This window comes from Pundamilia nyererei, unplaced genomic scaffold (genome assembly GCF_000239375.1).
Source record: "Pundamilia nyererei isolate P.nyererei 1_Seehausen unplaced genomic scaffold, PunNye1.0 scaffold00336, whole genome shotgun sequence".
NCBI classification, from domain to species: Eukaryota; Metazoa; Chordata; class Actinopteri; order Cichliformes; family Cichlidae; genus Pundamilia; species Pundamilia nyererei.
Genome location: NW_005187737.1, coordinates 453858 through 473117, shown reverse-complemented (window position 1 = coordinate 473117; position 19260 = coordinate 453858). Strand labels below are relative to the sequence as shown.

General features: G+C 41.2%; 2 protein-coding genes and 1 non-coding gene across 3 annotated transcripts; 2 read left to right on the top strand and 1 right to left on the bottom strand.

The window, feature by feature from the left end:
- The first annotated feature begins 3607 nt into the window (after positions 1-3607).
- On the top strand, positions 3608-6981 carry pfdn2 (prefoldin subunit 2). The gene is made up of 4 exons (XM_005751984.2): positions 3608-3748; positions 4695-4783; positions 5827-5950; positions 6089-6981. The coding sequence occupies exons 1-4, from the start codon at positions 3668-3670 to the stop codon at positions 6278-6280; spliced, it is 486 nt and encodes a 161-aa protein (XP_005752041.1). The 5' UTR covers positions 3608-3667; the 3' UTR covers positions 6281-6981.
- Positions 6982-8186: 1205 nt separating this feature from the next.
- On the bottom strand, positions 8187-8268 carry trnas-gcu (transfer RNA serine (anticodon GCU)). Its single transcript has one exon. It is a non-coding gene; the product is annotated as a tRNA-Ser (tRNA).
- Positions 8269-8426: 158 nt separating this feature from the next.
- Positions 8427-13774, top strand: b4gat1 (beta-1,4-glucuronyltransferase 1). Its single transcript, XM_005751983.1, has 2 exons — positions 8427-9904; positions 11481-13774. Exons 1-2 carry the CDS (start codon positions 8801-8803, stop codon positions 11670-11672), a joined length of 1296 nt encoding a protein of 431 aa, XP_005752040.1. The 5' UTR covers positions 8427-8800; the 3' UTR covers positions 11673-13774.
- The last annotated feature ends 5486 nt before the right edge of the window (positions 13775-19260 follow it).

Genomic DNA, 19260 nt, shown 5'->3' with positions numbered 1-19260 from the left:
GTAGTGGTTAAAATCTCATTCTAATAAGAGTTAAAAGCGCATTCGGTTATTAGGTTTATAGGGTTAGGTTTACAGGGTTATTGAATTATGGTTAACGGTTGGTAGAATTTTTTTTTTAAACATTATCTGCCAATTACATCTGCCACCCTTCTCCAAGCGCCAGAGGGAGTGTTCGCCCAGGGCGCCAAACAGGCTAGGACCGCCACTGCACAGTAGTGACAATAATGGACACTGGCTAATGATGGTGATTGAGTTTAATGATGTTAAATATATTTTGATTTGTGTTTATGGTTATAACAAAAGAACACAGATCAAACAACTTTACTCTTCCTTGAGTAAGATGTTGGAGGAATGGAAAGTGACCTATAATACTCCAACACTGACAGAGTCATAGTTGGAGGAGACTTTAATTTGGTCCCTGACGTCTATATGGATCGCCTTCCTCCAAGAAGAAATAGTCACTATTATGAGGAGATTATAGCTGAATTTATTACTAAAGGAAATCTAATTGATTTTTGGAGAATGAGAAATCCCAATGTCAAACAATTCACATGGTACAATTGGGCTGGTAATGGTCAATGTTCGAGGTTAGACTTTTGGTTAATGTCTACTAACCTGATAAATGAGGTCCTTAAATGTGAAATATCAGCATCACCCCTGACTGACCACGGTGCTATTTCAGTGTCTTTTCAACCAGGTGGGGTTAAGCATATCCCTAACTATTTATGGAAGTTTAACAGTAGCCTCCTAGACAATGAGGAATTTTGCAATGAAACAAAAAAAACTTGTTAAACAAAATTAGTCTACTGGAAATGTCACCCTTGAGTAAATGGGAATGGTTTAAAATTTAAAATCAAAGAAGTTGCCATAAAAATAAGTAAAGGCATCTCAAAAGTAAAAAAAAGAAAAGGAAACAACATGATATTATTAATGATATGAATAGATTATGTCAAAAAGAAGACCCATCTGTAGAAGAACAAATCAAACTAAATAATCTTCAAAATCAGTTGGATAGTTTACATCTGGAAAGAGCAAAAGGAGCATTTATACGCTCAAGAGCTCGTTGGCTTGAGGAAGGTGAAAAAAATACTTCTTATTTCTTTGGCCTAGAAAAACAAAGACAAACAAAAAAGAAAATCAATAAACTACTTGTTGATAATCTTAGGAATGATAGCCAAGAACAAATAAATGAGGAAATAGAACATTTCTATAAGAAATTATATGAATCTAACTTTTCACTTGATGACTGTCAAACATTTTTTGAAATAATTAGGCCAAGTAGTACAATAATTGACGAGTCTTTTAGGCAACACATGGAAGATAAACTTAGAATTGCAGAGCTAGATAAAGCAATTTGGCATACTTCAAAAGGAAAGTCACCAGGACTGGATGGGTTAACAGTGGAATTTTATAGTCATTTTTGGAATGATATCAGGGTACTGCTTTGTATGCCTTTTTGAAATGTACTTCATCTGGTCATCTCTGTCGTCTACCATGAAAAGGGGTGTTATCACATTAATTCCAAAGCCCAGTAAGGACAAACTATTGCTGGATAATTGGAGACCAATTACTTTATTATGCAATGAATACAAGTTGCTAGCACATATTTACTCCAATAGATTGGATTTGGGGCTATCCAAAATAGTGGATGAGTGCCAGTCAGCCTTTGTGAAGGGTGGAAACATACATAACCACACTAGACTGATTCTTGGCCTGCTAGACTACAGAAAATTTATCACAACAGACAGTTATGTGTTGTTTCTGGACTTCTTCAAGGCTTTTGACACAATCGAGCGTTCCTTTTTGTTAAAAGCTTTAGAATTTTTGGGTTTTGGAAGTAAATTTTGCAACATGGTTGAAATGCTTTACACTGACATCAGTAGCATGGTCTCCTTGAAGGTGCAACAAGGAATCCGACAAGGATGCCCTATTTCTTAACACTATTAATCAAAAAATTCTAACGACACACAAGGAATATCAATTTTTAATAAAGAGTTCAAAGTCAGTTTGCAGATGATACATCTATCTTTTTGAAAGATAAATCAATGGTAGATAAAACTTCAAGTATTATTATCTCAATCTTCTGGTTTATCTCTTAATATCAAAAAATGTGTACTCCTGATTCATACAAGCTTGTACTGTTGTACTGTTCCAAATTTTCATTTGTATGACCTGTGTTATCCTCTTTGAAAGTTTGTATTTTACAATTGCTCAATTAAAAAAAGAAATCTAGGTAGCTAGTGGCCAGCGGTTTGCCACACACAACCTTTTGCAGCTGGCAGGTGGTGGGCAGCTATCTTCCAAAAAAGCAAAGACTGCTTACTTTCTTATGGGGAAATGGGTCGTTCACAAGTAAATTTACTAACCTAGAACATATTTAGAAAACAACGAGGGGAATAACTGAGTGTACACTGAAGCCAAAGTGTCTTAAACCTGCATTCTGTCTGAAGACCATCAGATGCTAATTGCTGTAGTTTCAAAAACACTTCAGGTCCTATAAATGTCTATGGAAAAGCCTCTGTAAAAAACTTTCCTGCTGAGTTTATAGTCTTAAACTGGGCTTACACTGTGCGATTCTTTTTTTCAGTCGTGCGATTCAGCTCCTGCTCAAACTGTATGATTGACTAGCAGAGGCTAGAAGTTCATAGGTCACGATGCTGGGTCTCACACTATACGGCCCGATGCTCTGATGCGACCTGAGTTCTCACACTGTGCGTCCATAAAAATTAAGGTTATAACAGAAAATCTGTCGCTCGCTCTCCCTCTCTGTCTTCCACTCACACAGACACGCACACCACCACCATCAACTTTGCTAAGTTGCTAAAGAAAAACATTGATCAGACAGCTGTGATTGAGTAGCAGTGTAGATCCAACTATTTTCACGGTTGTTGTGGTCGTGATAATTTTGTGAAGCCACATCGAAAAGGCTCGGATGAGCTTTCCATAGTTCTACAAGTTGTGCCTCCATCGCTTGTGTCCAGATCACACGCTGCACTGCCGTGCTGCTCCGTCTTTTTCGCCGACATTTGTGTTTGCGCGTGCGCAGTGTGAAAAGCTGCGGTGACAGCCTCACGACGGTCGCGAGGATCACGACCAAGCGATTGATGATCGGGAGCTGGTCGTGAGGTGTTAATCGCTTCTCGTTACCCCACGTATACTACACGATGAAGGCCAAAATCGGACCGATCGCCAAAACGGTCGCACGACTCAAAAATCGGCTCAAAATGGGCCAAAAATCGCACAGTGTATGCCCAGCATAAGTCACTCATAAATAACATGGAAAACTCTAATGTTAAGGCTTTCAAATGGGATTTCATAAAGGAATGAATTCGCTATAGAGTGTAAATAGACAGATTCTTTATTGATCACGCAAGGGAAATTGCCGTCTTGCAGCAACACCATAAGAAGTAAAAATAAAAATTGTATAATCCACAATAAAAACAACATAGGCTGTGTAACAATGTCATTTAAGGTCCATACAGTAATTGGTCAATACTGAAGGCCTAGTAATGTGAGGTAGTCCAAAATTTCACATACTACAGTGATTAAAAGAAAATAATACCATAATGGAAAGTCACACTTCATTTTATTCATTTCTATACAGGCAATCGCGTAAACCAGCCCTGTACGTCTTTCCTGTGTCCCTTGCAAGCAACACCCTTCCAAGATGGCAGCCAACAGTAGCAGCACGGGTAGCAAATCCAGCAACAGCAGCGGTGGGAAACAGTCCGGCCCGTCAGCTGAACAGGTACACTTCCCTCCACCTCAGGCTGCTTCACCGGTGCAGTCGTTGATATTGTTGTCGTTGGGCCGTGTGCGGTTGAGTTACAGCCACCAGTTTGAGTCCCGGATAGCTAAAGCTAACGTTAGCTTCCCATCGCCGTCATGGTCTGCTCTCTAACAAGCAGCTGGTGTTAAACATGAAGGTTTAAGCGTTCATATAATGAGCTGGGGTCAGGTGTGCGCTTCTAGAGCGCGGTTTATGGCTGTTAGACGTATTTAAATGTGCGCGTGTGTGTAACGAGGTGGTGTGGCTGTGTGAATAGAAGATGCTATTTTTATAACTGAAGACCACCCAGCCCGACTCAATCAACGTGAAGCCACATTACTCAGATATTCATAAAGTACCTGTAACGATGAACTGAGTCTGCCGCAAAAGTTCTGCAGTGTAGCTGCTCTCAACAAAAGTATGTGGAAAGCGATTAATGTGATTAATGCAATGGTTTCATGTGGTGCTCCTGCAGGCTGTCCATCATGGATCAGTTTGCGTTTGTTGGTGTCAGCTGCCCTCTGCTGTCCCAGCGCAGCACAGAACAGACTCATGCTGAGCGGATATTAAAATCCCTCAGTCATCTCAGAAAATAGTGATGGCTGTGCGTGTTGTTGTAGAGAACTTATGTGTTTTTAGTGAAGTCTGGTTAATTGTTAATGTGAACATTCCCTGACAGTTTCCACACAGCCCCCACTGGTAGAAACACAGCTCACTGGTTTTGATCACCAGGAGGTGTTTAAGTTACTCAAAATTAAAGTGCCATTATTTTTATGACATAGCCAAAAAATTACTGAAAATGTGTGAATTTCTGTTAAGTGAGGTTACATAGACTTTTACACCTTAACTATGTGTGGATCAGACATGCTTACATGTCCAGTCTCTGCTGGTCCGTGATGGTGCTCACTGTGGTTTTCTGTGGCAGGTGGTGGCAACATTTCAGAGGATGCGTCAGGAACAGCGCAGTATGGCTTCTAAAGCTGCAGAGTTGGAGATGGACATCAACGAGCACAGGTCGGTACAAACCTTCTGATCCGTTCTAAACAGTTTACATTTACAAAGAAGTTTCATGCGGCAGTTCAAGAAAGAGAGAACTGAACATGATTCATTGATATACAGAATTCAGTTATGCTATTTGACGACTCCGATGCTACGACAGCAGAATGAAATTCTAGTGGCGATAGACGTTATCTAGGTATCAAGGGTCATGCCTTGACTCTAGGTCCTCGTCAAATTCTAGCTCAGGTTCTAGCTCCAGTGCCCCTCCAGCTCATCGAGGATCTCAAAGCAGAAGTCCAAGATGGTGGAGTTTAATCCATCTGACCATGGCTTGCAACACGCACTGGGAAGCAGCTAAATTATTTTATGGTTTTACTGCGTGCCTTCTCAAATGTACGATGTGTGGCCCAAATGTGTGCGCGCACACACACACACGTGTACACAGAAAAAGCAGACAGATGACAGAAAAACACACACAGCAAGTGTTTATTTCTCACTTCCAATATTAGGAAACGTTTGCATGTTTGCAAACAGTTCATTGGCACAACAGGTTGGCAGCAGTTACTTTGGTAACTGAGTTTAAGTAACTGATCTTAAAACGTTTAAATATAAAAATAAATAAATGCTTAAATGAAGTGTCAGATATACTTGTATGGGTATTAATATACTTGGTGGAAGACCTGATGGCTGAGTCGTTATTCCTGTTATACTTCTTTTAAGTTCACCTCCCAGAGTGCATGTGTGGTCTCCGTGGATAAGTCCTGGTAGACACATGGACCCTCACACTCACTGTCTGATGATGAAATTTATGATCCTAGTGGACTTGTGGATGTGGAGGTTAATTGAGACTTATGGCCTGATATTATAAGCATCTAAATACGTAATAAGCTCTAGGGCAGACCAGGTGGTGCATGTGAATGTAACACTGAATGCATGTTCTTAGCCGCAACTATTTCACAGTCTGGGGAATCACAATGTCAGCTACTAGCTGAGGCATTCCTGTGTTACCTTTTGAGTTGAATAAGTTTTCTTTTTAACATTTCTGTTTTTCTATTCAGCTTAGTAGTAGACACATTGAAGGAGGTGGATCCATCGAGGAAATGCTTTCGTCTAATAGGAGGAGTGTTGGTGGAGAGGACAGTAAAAGAAGTCCTACCTGCCTTGGAAAACAACAAAGAACAGGTGATGGAAGAGGAAATGAGAGCATTTTACAATTTTTCTTTAAACACTGAGTGCTCTGGCGTTTAATAGCGTCCTGTATTGTACTCAGACACTTATTTAACTCAAAATTTAATTTTCTTCCTCCTTCTGTCCTCACAGATCTCCAAAATAATCGAGTCCATCAACTCACAGATGCAGACGAAGGGGCGGGAGCTCACAGAGTACAGGGAACGCTACAACATACGTTTGGTGGGAGAGGGCGAAGGAGAGGAAAAGGGCCAGTCAGCCGCTCCCTCCAGGGACAGCGAAGGAGGCGGATCCAAAAGCGGAGCCGGTGTTTTAGTTTCATAGGTAGTGAGCATGGACAGTGACAGCAGGGCCCTTTGATTTCTGCAGTGCTGAACACGTAGATGGAGTCACACAGTTTAGGTGGAAAACAAACTCTTTGCAGGATAACTCTGGATTTGAAGTTTACTGAAATCTCTGCTTAATCTAACGCACTTGTTAATTTGCAGCAGGTGTATTCTGCTTCCTTATGTTCAGTGTGAAAGTTAAAGCTGTCTTATGTTTGCCTTTTTTAATGCTGAAATACTGTGACATCAGTTCACTGACTGAATTCAACCCCCTGATTATTTACTCGCACTCACGTAGGAGCAGCTAAAAACATGATTTTGCTGTCTTAAGATTATAGAAAGTGTTTTGGGTTTTTTTCACGCAAGATACAACTGCTAACGTGTTAGGCCAAAATTAAAGATTAATTTTGAAAACTAAGAACAAATGGGACGCCTAAACATCCAGTAAAATATGTAACAAAGAGATCGTTTTGAAAGATGTGCAAAAATTTGACTTCATGTAGAGTATTAGCTCTGAATGAGGTCAGTTTGTGTTCAGGGGTGATGAACCTGGAAGTGTAACTGTCACACCTTAATAATAAAAACCCACCATAACTGAGGAAATGCCTCCTAGGACCCCATGAGCACTGTCCACACGGTTAATGTGTTGTAAGGCCTTTGTTTTTGTTAATGATGATGAATAAAAAATGTCACAGTTGTGTTTTCTTGTTGCTCTCAGTTCATCTCATCACTTCCATTAGGAGTGGAGCCAACAAGAGACGAGGTTCAACAGAAGTGCATCATAAATTGTTCTCACACTCGAATGGTGAAGGAAAAAGGACTAGTTTAAAGAGTCCCTCTCATAGCATGGTTTGTATATTTGCCTGTATGTGCAGCACCTGCTTTCAAAGGATAAACCTCTATCGTTTATTATAGCTCTATCAAGTCATGACGTTCAGAAATTGACACATCCTTCAGCATGGTGATCTAAGACTGATTTCAAGATGGGGAAAGTCTTTTGTGTTGAGTTTTTATAAAAAGACTTCTGGGGGTTTTCTGGGAGAGTGAAAAGTTTGCCACTCACCAAAGGTTTTGGACACGGTGAAAGGAAAATAACTTTGTTTACTCAAGTACAGAAAACACCTAAAATGTATCAACAGGAAAATACACGTCAGTTAACGTAAGATACAATACCTTTAAGGTACGTTTTGGTGTCCAATTTTTGGATTGCTCCTAATTTGTCTGCAAGGCAATTATAAATAACAAACTTAGTGTGGGGAACTGAAAGGACTTTAACTGAAACACCATGGAAAAATGGAAAGGATGTTGATTGTTTACAAAACTAAACCAAAAAATGTCTTTAGTTGTAATTTTTGTAAGTTTAGTTTTGTCAAACATAAAAAGACTGGAGCTTATGTTTAGTTGAGACGAGTATGTGGTAGAGAGCCGTGTGCTTGCGAACTTATTATCTTACCTATGACAAATAACCACCAAAAACAAAACCAACAGCAACAAAAATAACTATAGAATGATAACTAGAATGAACCACACCAAAAACTCTTAGGCAAACAAAATAAACCTTAAAATATCAGATTAACTCTGGAAACTAAAGTAAACTGAGACAGGGGAAAAGAAAAGCTAACAAAAACAATAAAAAATGCGAGATGATATTTTCTCTGGGCGTCTGTGTGCACTGCCATATCTGCACGTATCTATAGCTACACTTTATAGTATTGATTCTGGGTTTTATATGGGATTGAGGCAGATTGATTGAAGCTCCTTCATTTGTAATTTAAACCTCATGGTCCGTTTGGACTAATGTGAACAAGTGATACTGAGCAACTGAGATTATTTTTAAACATATGGCGTTACGTAACTGACAAAACACGTGATTCAGGATTAAGTGGGAAAAAGTGAAAAGCTACCGACGAGGATGGGATTCGAACCCACGCGTGCAGAGCACAATGGATTAGCAGTCCATCGCCTTAACCACTCGGCCACCTCGTCTGAATGTCTCTACCGCAACAGCAAATTGTATTCAACGGCAACCTATTAGAATAGTGTCCATATTTATGTGGCTTGTTTCTAAAGACTTCGTTCTCACGTAACGTGGCACCGTATTTAGAACATCCACGGGTTCACACATTGGCCTTTAGGACAAATTAAAAACAAGCGCAAACACTTCTCCAGGAGTAAATTCAGCGGCGCCTTTACTTCCGTCATTACGGTTATAACACATCGGTGTGCGCCGCTGTCGCAGCAGCAGCAGACTGCTGACAACTGTGCTGTGCTTTGATGGAGCTCACAGAAACTGGATGGTCGCTATATTTGTTCTTTTGTGAGTCGTGTGGAAATCTAGGTCAGCGCTGCCACTAACCGGGAAAACATGCGATCGAGTATTCGTTACATTTCCAGCCGAGGAGGCTGCAGTTAGCACTGAGGCGCCAGTGTCGGTGACGCTAGCTGGGACAGAAATAGAGCAGTAAGAGGCATCCAGCTGTGGTTTACGGACCTCTTTGTGTCCTGCAGCCTGTCTGGGATGCATCTCTCCAAGAAATGTTCCGCCTTCAAAGTAGTGCTGAGCGCCCTGCTGATAGTGGCGCTGCTGCAGCTCATCTACCTGTCCTTCCTGTCCAAGTTTCACGGAAAGCAGCAGCGGTACCGATACTCGGAGCTCTTCGGAGGCTCCGGGGCCAAGAAAAATGCCCACCCGGAGAAAAACTCGCGGAAGGAGCGCCTGAGGTACTCACTGTCCACCGGCGGGATCTTTGACAACAGCGGGCAGTACCGAGTGTACAAGAACTTAATCAAAAGTGACTTCACCACGAATGAGAAGCCGGGATCTGACCCCAGCTCCAACATCCTGGCTCTAGCTACACACACCACTATCAACAACCTGCACTACCTGGAGTCCTTGCTGGAGAGGTGGCAGAACCCCATCTCTGTGGCCATATTCGCTCACGGCCAAGATGTGAAGTTTGCCACTGCTCTGGTGTACGCTCTCAGCTTCTTCTGCCCTCACATCCAAGCCCTGGTGGACTTCCACTTGGTTTGCCTCTCTGGAGAGATGGCCAGCTTCCCGGAGCAGGACCGTGAGCATTTTGCAGGTCTTGAGGACTGTGCCTCAGTGTTCTCCAGACTGGAGACTCACGGGGAGCAGTACAAGAACTATGCTATGAGCGGAAACATCTCCTACCCCAACAACCTTCTTCGTAACATCGCCAGAGGGGGCACGGAGTCCTCCTACATCTTGGTCATTGACATGGACATGATGCCAAGCGCCGACCTGCATGAGCAGTTCATGGCCATGATCGCCAAGCGTGAGCCAGCGAGTGACGAGGTCTTCGTCCTACCAGCTTTCGAGATCCGCCACGCTAGGAAGATGCCAGCCACAAAAGCAGAGCTGGTTCAGCTCTACCAGGTCGGTGAAGTCCGGCCCTTTTATGAAGAGCTGTGTCCTCGTTGTCAGGCCCCCACCAACTACTCACAGTGGGTAAACAGCCACGTCAGAGAGACGGGAACCCTGGAAGTTGCCTACACGCTCACCTGGGTGGACCCCTGGGAGCCCTTTTATATCGGGCACCGCTCTGTGCCTCTCTACGATGAGAACTTCAAGCAGTATGGCTTCAATCGTATCAGCCAGGTTGGTATGAGAAAGGTGGTCATGATTTCAAGAAGATCTGCCTGTTAGCTGAAGCCCATGAGGTGTTTGAATACAAAACCACAACAATCACTGAACATACAGGAGAGAGCTACCACACACTGTCAGCATCGCTCTTAGACTAAAGGAGTAAAGCAGCAGCTTGTTCCAGGTGTTTGGTGGCTGGAACAATCAGCCTTCTAAATTTAAAAGCCCAGGTCCCAGTCAACCAAAGTCAGCAGTATTTATACTTTGCTGTATTTTAAAAAAACTGGAAAGTAGTCGACAACTTTGCCGACCTCTGCATTTAAATATCTTAATTTTACTGTAAGTCGTGTATATTTTCATTTTAGGAAGAAGTACTTGGTGCACTACTACTCTGTGCGATCTGCAAACGCAGTTTGACACAAGTCTGCAGTTTATTCACTCTTTACTCACATGGAGGCGTTTTCTTCACTTTTTCTATCATCAAGGACTTTCTTTATTATTTCTGTTTGCACTAAAAGATTCAGGTTTTTTTCCAGGTTCAAAACTCTGTAGATGAATTGCTTAAATTAAATTGTAGACTAAATTCAAAAGCATGTGCACAAATATATGCTACCAGTCATTTTTCTGGCTTTAAACAAACTTTACACTATCAATAAATATCACTATTGCTCCGACTCCCTCCTGCAGATACATGCAGGTTAATTGGTGATTTGAGCTGTGAGTGGGATCAGCTTTTTGTGTTAGCCCAGTGATAGAATAACAAGTTAAGTTCAAGTTTAGAGATTACCCCCTACTGATAATCAATTCTAATAATAGCATCGCCATTGCTGGAGATCCCCCAGACCAACAGTATCTAATGTCTTATTATTTAAGTTTCCTCTACTTCCTGCCTTCAAATTGGCTGAACTTTGTCATTATAGCAGATCATTTAACACAAACACTATAAACAGTTTGGAAAATGAATGGAAGTCTAAAAGTAACACAAAAGAGTAAAGAGGTCATGGAGATGGACAAGAGATTAGGAGTCATCACAAATGAAGTTTAATGAGTCACTGTAGTGGGAGAGGACGTGACCCAGAGCCGGATGAGATCCCATAAAATATCTCTTTTTTTTTATAATCCTGGACTAATCAGACTAAAACTGGGTCAGCAGCTTTTTTATGGAGTTTTAAGCTTCCTAAAACTTCAGATGAGGATGTAAATGCAGTAAGAGGTACACATTTTAACACTAAAACACATGATTGTGGACACACCTGTACTGAGGACGAGAAGTCACAGGACGTCTGGTTGTAGTCTCTTCTAAACCTCATGGCCTTCTTTTTCTAAGCTTCTCCTTTCCCCTGTGGAAATGTCTCCACATCTTTGTCGGTTTCATCGCTCCACGCAGCCTCTCCCTGACACCTGGTACCTGAAGAAGACATTTCATCTCTCCTTCCTCATGTCCGCTCGCTCACCTTTGTTCTCACGCCTTCTGCCCTCGATACCAAAACCGTCTCCTGTGTCATTATCTTCTCTCACCTCCCCCCGTTCGCTCTCATCACTTCCCACCTCCACGTCTGTCTTCTCATGCTGTTGTTTAATCTCCCTCCAGGCCTGTGAGCTCCACGTGGCCGGATACAGGTTCTCCGTGCTGAGCACTGCCTTTGTGGTGCACCGCGGCTTCAAGATCCAGGGGGAGTTCCACGCTAGGAAAGACGAGGAGAACAAACGCAACCGGGTTCTGTTTCGCAACTTCAAAGAGGGCCTGAAGACCAAATATCCGTCCTCCGCCCGGCGCTGCTGAAAAAAAGACGAGGACATCGGCCGCCGATGAAGTCGCTGTCGAGCTGAAACGACGGACGCTTTCTTCTTGTATCCAGATTTAGCTTCCTGTAAAACCCTTTCTGCCCAACTTTCATAGCCAGCACATCAATTTCCTAGTTTCTCTCTGATTTTTCTTTTTTTTTTGTGATTGCACAGTAGGCGTTTATTTCAAATTTTGTGAAAATGAGCATCAGGGAAATGCTGCCTGGGGATTTATGAGTGTTCGCTTGGATGGGAGAAAAAGAAATGATCATTCAAGAGTGAGAAACAGGGCAGAAAATCTGGAGTTCACTGCAATTTCACTCAAATGCACATCCAGAAAGCATTTGGGGTCATTTTAAAGCACATAAGGATCCATGCATCCTATATTTGGAAATCATTTTACACTCGTCCAGATTGAAAAATGGAGCAGAGTCCTAGATTTCACTGCGAGTAACATGAAGTTTAACGTCTTACATTTCAGACATTGTGTTTAAAGTTAACATGCATGGTGGCGTTTGACAGCAGCTGGCAGAAAAATGAATTCACTGATACATCAGGGACCAACAGTAAGGACCAGCTGCTTAATCCTGACCAGCTTATTCTCCTGCAGACTGACGGAGCAGGTTCATTTTTAGGAAGGTGGTGGAGCATCACAAAGGTCTACTTGTCTACAAGGAGACATCAGCAGGAAGTCAGCGGTGTTGTTTTGTAGAGCGATGCTGAAGATGCTTTAATCAGGCTCTCTGTACAGAAACAAGTTCTCCATATATACAAACACTAGCAGCCCTCTGACTGGAAGAGAAGCTAAAAATGCTACATTTCTTCCTTTTGGGGACTTGAAGGGTCTGATTATTATATTTCCTCCAAGGGCAAAAACACTAGTTTAAAGATAAAGCTGCTCCTTTATTCTGACAAGGTCGTCACAGCAGATGGATCTGCATCTTTTGATTTGACACAGATTTCTGTGGCTAAAAAAACCCTCCTCACACTATTTAACTTCACCTGGTTTCAGACATTTATGTCAGCTATTCAAGAAAATAAATGATGAAGTAGTCTGATTGTTGCTCTGCAGACCTGCAATCATGGGAGTAAAGCGTGTCTTATAGTGCGCTCTGACCACAAGGTGGCAACAGTCGCTCGAGCCTCCCGGTTGTGGTTTGTTTTCAGCCTGTGGTAAAAACAGCAGAGCGCTCGCACATCAGCGGCGCTGTTTGGTGCTCAGGACGCGAAGCAGCTCCGCAGCACGGCCGTTAGCACATTTGGCTGCGAGTGCTTATCAGACTGAAAGGGTTCATCTCATGAGAACAAAGCTGTGGGAGCCTGTGTACAGAGATTGTGCACAACACTAGATTTTTGCATACACTGTGGAGAACTGCTGTATTTATAACACTGGGGATCTGACACTGGCAGCCCTCTACATTTATCGAGAGATTTTTGTTGTTGTTTTTACCTCTTCAGCTGGAGTGTGTGTTGGGAGCGGGCAGCTACAGGCACTAATGTAGCACACATATAAAGCATAATCAAAGTGTGAACCACAAACAGGAGCAGCCTGTGGTGTTAAAGGATTGCTTCTCTTGCTACTATCGGAGTAAAAGACAGCAAATGTTTGATCTTAGGCTTTATTCTGTAACTACGGTACATACAGACAGTATTAACCTCGACTACCACTCTTCTTCTTTGTTTGTAGTGAATGCATATACACTTCAGATATGTTTGACTCACATGTTTAAGTGTTTAATTTAAATGTAATTCTCGATTCGAGACGGACTGACGTGTTTTTTCTTCCTCACTCGTCATGTTTGTGATATATTTATTGTAAAAACTCTTGTTTGTTAACAGGAATAGTTTTTTATGACCTCGAGCCACAAAGAATAACCTGTAGCACCAAATTGAAACCACTATGAAATAATTTATTTAGCGTTTTTGGAGCAGATTCAGTTTGAACACGTTACCTTATGTGATTATGTGGTGCAGTGCTTTTTCCTGGTGCAGTGTTTCTTCCTTATTTGGAAATTTATTGTTTTTTTTTTATTTATTTATTTTTTCTCTATGATGCCTGATTTGTATTGTTGAAATTTCTAATAAACTTGGATTATTTACATTTGACCCGTGACTGTGATTGACTCTAGCTCAAGAATAGAGTCAGTTAGTGAAATCACACCTGATTATATCACAAACTCAGAGTATGCGAACGAAAGAAGGAGCCAGCTGTGGCTCAGGTGGTAGAGCAGGTCGTCTTCTAGTCAGAAGGTCAGTGGCTTGATCCCTGGATCATCCAGCCCACATGGCTTAGGAAAGATACTGAACCCTGAGCTGCCTCCAGTGCATCTGTGTCTGTTTGTTAGAAAGCACTTAATGCGCTGCATGAAGATGTCAAGTGACTGTTATTGTCATTTCAAACATGTACAGTGGTTCAGTACAGAGTGAAACAAGACAACATTCCTGGTGCTACATATGACAGACAAACACAGGACTATGTAAAATGCAATGTGCAAAAAACAAGACAAGACAGTGTAATGGAAGTGTGCAAAACACTTAATATTGTAATTTCTTCATTTCATATATTACCCTTAATCCTGTGCAGTCTATTTACCAACATTAGGAAACATACTACACGTAGAAACTTCAGAAATCCTTTGGCCATTCAGTCAGTTTTCAATTCAACAAAAGTCGAGAGGCTTATAAATATTGAAGGTTGTTGATTCATAAAGAGGAGAAATACAAATATAACATCTCCAAGAGGTATTTGGGAAAAATTGGGAAAGGATCTGTGCTAATGGCTCTAATTTATTGAGACTTAGGGGTAAGACTGATATCACTTAAAATATCACATTTTTTCTATTGAACCTACAGTAGGTTCAGACTGGACTTCATTAAATCAAAGGAAATGCAACAGCATCCACATTGTGAACATGCTTAAAATTCAGCTTTACTGGACAAAAATAATAATTGTTTAGATGTAAGTGAGCTGTAGTGAGCCCTGTGACAGACTGGCACCTGTCCACAGAGTGCCCTGCCTCTCGCCTCTAACCCCTGTCTTAGCCCCCCCACCACCCCCCCGAGACCCTGACAATTTTTTAAATATTGTAAAGCATTCAGTCAAACTTTATCACGCACTGAAAGATTAGACAACAATCGCAATAATGACTGGATATTCAGGAAAGAATTCAGGAAATGCTCCTTTAATGAGTCGCTTTACAAATCAGGGAAGGTCACTGATATGAAATAATGTATAAAATTCTTTAAAATTAAACATGTATATATATTATCATTTATGCATAAGTAAAGTGGGAGGATGAGGAAATGTATTTGTCTTTTATTTTATTAAACTGAAATGCTTATTTGGCATAAAAAATGGGTCCAAATTCTTCTGTTATAAGACGAGTAAAGACTCCCTTGGGCTGAATTTTTAAAAATGCATTCATTCACCCTACAAAACTGTAAAATAAATAACTTCACTGTATGTGTTTTTATACCACCAGTTTTTATAAATAGTAATTAAATATTATTACATTTTTTTCTTGTATTGTTTGTGTACACGTTTCCAATGGAAAGTAATTTGAAAACAAATTGTAAGTAAGAAAACAAACATCCTCAGTCATGCGAAGGTTCTTTGAACACTTGGAATTGCTCAAATCCAATCAATTAACTTCACCAGAGGGATTTGCAATGACATCTAATGTCAACAGAGTTTCCAGAAACATCATTTGAAAACAACTGCAACACTTCATGTCCAAGTAAAGCGTTTCAAACACAGCAGGCTTCGCCCGTCTGAACACAGAGCGTGCGTGGCGTTATGTAAAACCTTTATATGTGTCGCTCAAAGTGAGAAAACTGCGAGTTATCAGAGGAGTATCATTCTCCAAAACACTTGACCTAGTTGACTCTAACCTGTGGTGTAACGGGGTTTAAGATGGGGAGGCTTTAAAGCCATCCCTGCACCAACAGCATGTGACAGGTGATTACAAGGTGAGATGGGACAGAATCCAATTAAAAGTTCCTACTTAGTAATTAAGATCTCTGTTACACTGGAGTTTAATGAGTTCTCTGTATGACTTCTGCTTCATATGGACTGAATTCCCTCTGCAATGACGCCCATGGCCAGTGAGGTTCCCAGGAGAGCCTTCATTATATCCTGATAAGCAAAAAAAAGAAAGGTGATGAAGAAAATAAAACACGTCAGTATCATTGTGCTCAGCTTCAACCTCGCTCGAGCGTTGATGGTTTAACTGGCCATCTGTTGGTTGATAAAGTGGAGCACGTGTGACATTCAGCACTCGGCAACTGTGCGAGGGGCCGTGGCATTTTGTGGCTAAGCCTTCATTATTGGGTCCAGGCACACGAGGGCAAGTGGCACGCAACGCCATGCTATGACTTTAGATCAGCTTTCATTGGACGCACACTTGGTCATCACCAGCTTTATTAAGTAAGGCTTTGTTTTTGCCTTCCACTCACTTCATCGCGACTTCCCTATTACTCATGTACAACAGCAAGGCCTTACCAATGTAGCAAAAATCTTTGAGTTAGAGTACTCATGCATTTAAGTTATTCATTTATTTTTCATACATACTATATATAATTGGTATATGCTTAGTCATCTTTTTTAAACTTTAAAACCCATGATGTACATTTCCTCTCCCCCTGCTCAGGGTGTTGATAACGTAGCAGAAGGCGCGGAAAGGTTAGGAGGGGGATGGTGGATCAGGAGAGGCAGGTTTGGTGAGGTAAAGTGGGGTTTATCTCAGCAGCTTTGGGGAGTGAAGGCTTATCTGGGTCAGAGAGCTTTATGACATAAGCAATTAGGGTTTCCTTCTCTTGTGTATGCTTGCAGGAGGGAGGCCTCCCGCTATCTAGATTAGCCATCCTACTCATGCCAGGAGAGCTCGGCGGCTTCTGGACAGTGGAGGGAACCAGCTGGAGGGCGAGATGAGCAGGCGGCAGGGGGTTCCTCGATGGGGAAGGGGGGGAGGGAGGGCAACAAGAGCAATGGGTCAACAAACATATCTTGTAGACATGCAGGACAAGCAGCATGGGTCAGTGGAGGAGCAAGAGCAGAAAGACGGAGTCAGTGACCCACACTGATGAAAGGAATTCACAGAATGAAATGTGGGGGGATGAAGAGGGCGTTTGTTCACTGTAGCATGTTTAACAGGAGTGTGGAGAGAAAACGACCACAAAGGATGTTTATGGTTACTCAGCTTAATGTCATCGATTTCTTCTCATGAGCCACTTGACTGGAAGGATTTACAAGTGATTAGGACAATTGGTTTAGAGAAATGGTTTAAAAGATCTCTACATATGCTCAGCTTGTGACTCAAGGCATCTGACAATGTGTGAAAATATGAAATATGGATTTTGTTTCACAAGAACTGCACAAAAAAGTAAAACTTTGTGACTGTAATTCATCATTTTCATATTAAGCTATTCCAGTGAAGTGAAGCAAAAACAGCCATGCAAGCTGAATGCTGTTATAAGAATTATATTTTATGTGTTGTAAACAATACTTATGATTATTTGTTAACCTCTAATGCCAAATAACCATCGAAAAAAAGATTACTTATTAATTCCAACCTGACCAAAAACACATAATTTTATAAAACAACATAACAGAAATGGTTACATTAGAGCTGCTGGACACATCTATACTTGATTGATCATTTAATGTTTTGTTGCTTGAAATTTCTTTCTTTTCTTGGTCAAACATATCTTTAAAAAAAAGGCAGCATGATCGTTACACATAACCACATAACAGAAAAAGGAGCAAACTGTCACGTTTATCAGGGACCATGATATCTTTCACTTCAAAAACTACTTGGATGTCTCTGACTGGTCAGAATTTTTTCCATTAATTTTCTGCAAGACAGCTTGTTTTAGATTTATTACAGCGGTGCTTTTTTTTTTCCCTTATATTTTTCTTCTAAGGATGCAGATTTTCTTAGCAATAATTCTCGAAGCTTTCTGGAGCTCTATCGACTGTTCTTCAATCCTTGCACCTGTCCATTTTCAAAGAATTGGAGATTATGTATCGGACTTTCAGGAGCAGGACCACGCCTCCAAACACGCTCCTTCCGGTTGTCATCTATGTAGGTTCCCCCAGTTCTGCAAGCCGATCATTCACGTTTACGTGCCCCACCCTCCCTCCCTGCTTCCTTGTTCTCCATTCTTTAACTTCTTCACCTCTATTTAGTACGTGGTGATCTGCCAGGCCCGGGAGCCATCGCCATTCCCCTTCGAGGCCTTCCCCAAACCGCAGCTCAATTCATGTCAAAGCATTTACCTACTCAAACACTGTTAAACCTAAAATGAGGACGTGGGCCCAGCTAGTGAAATGATTTTCTGTTTGTTAGACCACCGACCTAACACTTGTTCCAAATTCTTTAGTTGAATCTGTGAAAAAAAGCAAAGGTAACATAGTTTGACAGACGTAAAATCAAGGTGATTCCCAAAGAGCTATTAGCTGAAAACCTGGCATATCTCAGCATGATGTGCAGAGTCAGGCTAGCTACAACAGATTCACAGTATCTGAGAGTCATACTCTTAACAAAGAGGAAACAATCCTGACACAAGGTGAGAGAGACATTTGGTCCTTCAGTTGATCTATCCCTTGTTTACTAAAGCCTCATCAGAAATGGTCACAGTGGAAGGGTGGCTGTAAAAAAGCCATTCTTACAGAAGGGAAAGTATGTCAGGTAAGCTGAGATTTGGCAAATTACACAAGAACTGACATGAAATTCAGTGGAACAGGTCTGATGGAGTCATGAATCAAAATGTGAAATGTTCAGGCCAAATCATCATCGATATGTCAGCAGCTTCATTTTCATAATAAAGGTGGTGACTTGTTAGAATAGTACAAGTTCTATCTATCTATCTATCTATCTATCTATCTATCTATCTCTCTCTCTCTCTCTCTCTCTCTATCTATCTTCACCCTTCTCCTTTTCATTCTTGTAATGGTGCCTGTTACAGTTTTTTTTAAATTGGTTTGTACTATTTTCATAACTAAAGTGTACATTTTCAAATCTCTCAGTACAAAACTCACATTTGATCACATTTGTAACACCACTAGTCATTCTTTCAAATCTGATGTCATGATTTCATTGTATTTGCACATATTTTCATTCCACTTAATCATTGTTGCAGAACATATGATCATTGTGATATATTCTGAGAACATTTGCTTTAATCACCCAAACAAAACAGTAAGATCTTTTTTCAACTTAGTACTTTTACCAATCATTTCATTCAGGAGCAAATAATACAAGATAAGTGTTTCAAATTGTCCTTGGTGATGAATGAGTGTAACTGAACTGTAAAACTTTACACAGCAAATATTACACTTATGTTCAGGCATAACAAAAAAAAGGAAAAAAAAAGAAAGCTGACATTGTCCCACACAACAACATAGACGATGTCTTCTCCCTGACAGGCCTGCTCCAGTTCATTTAAAAAAACAAAACAAAAAGAAACAACTATCAGGTGTTCAGTGTTGTATGACCCTAGAACTGGTCTACAGCCTACCACACCATCTTCAGATATAGCTGCACACATTGAGATGTTTCCCCCACGTTGTCCAGGGACTTGGATGG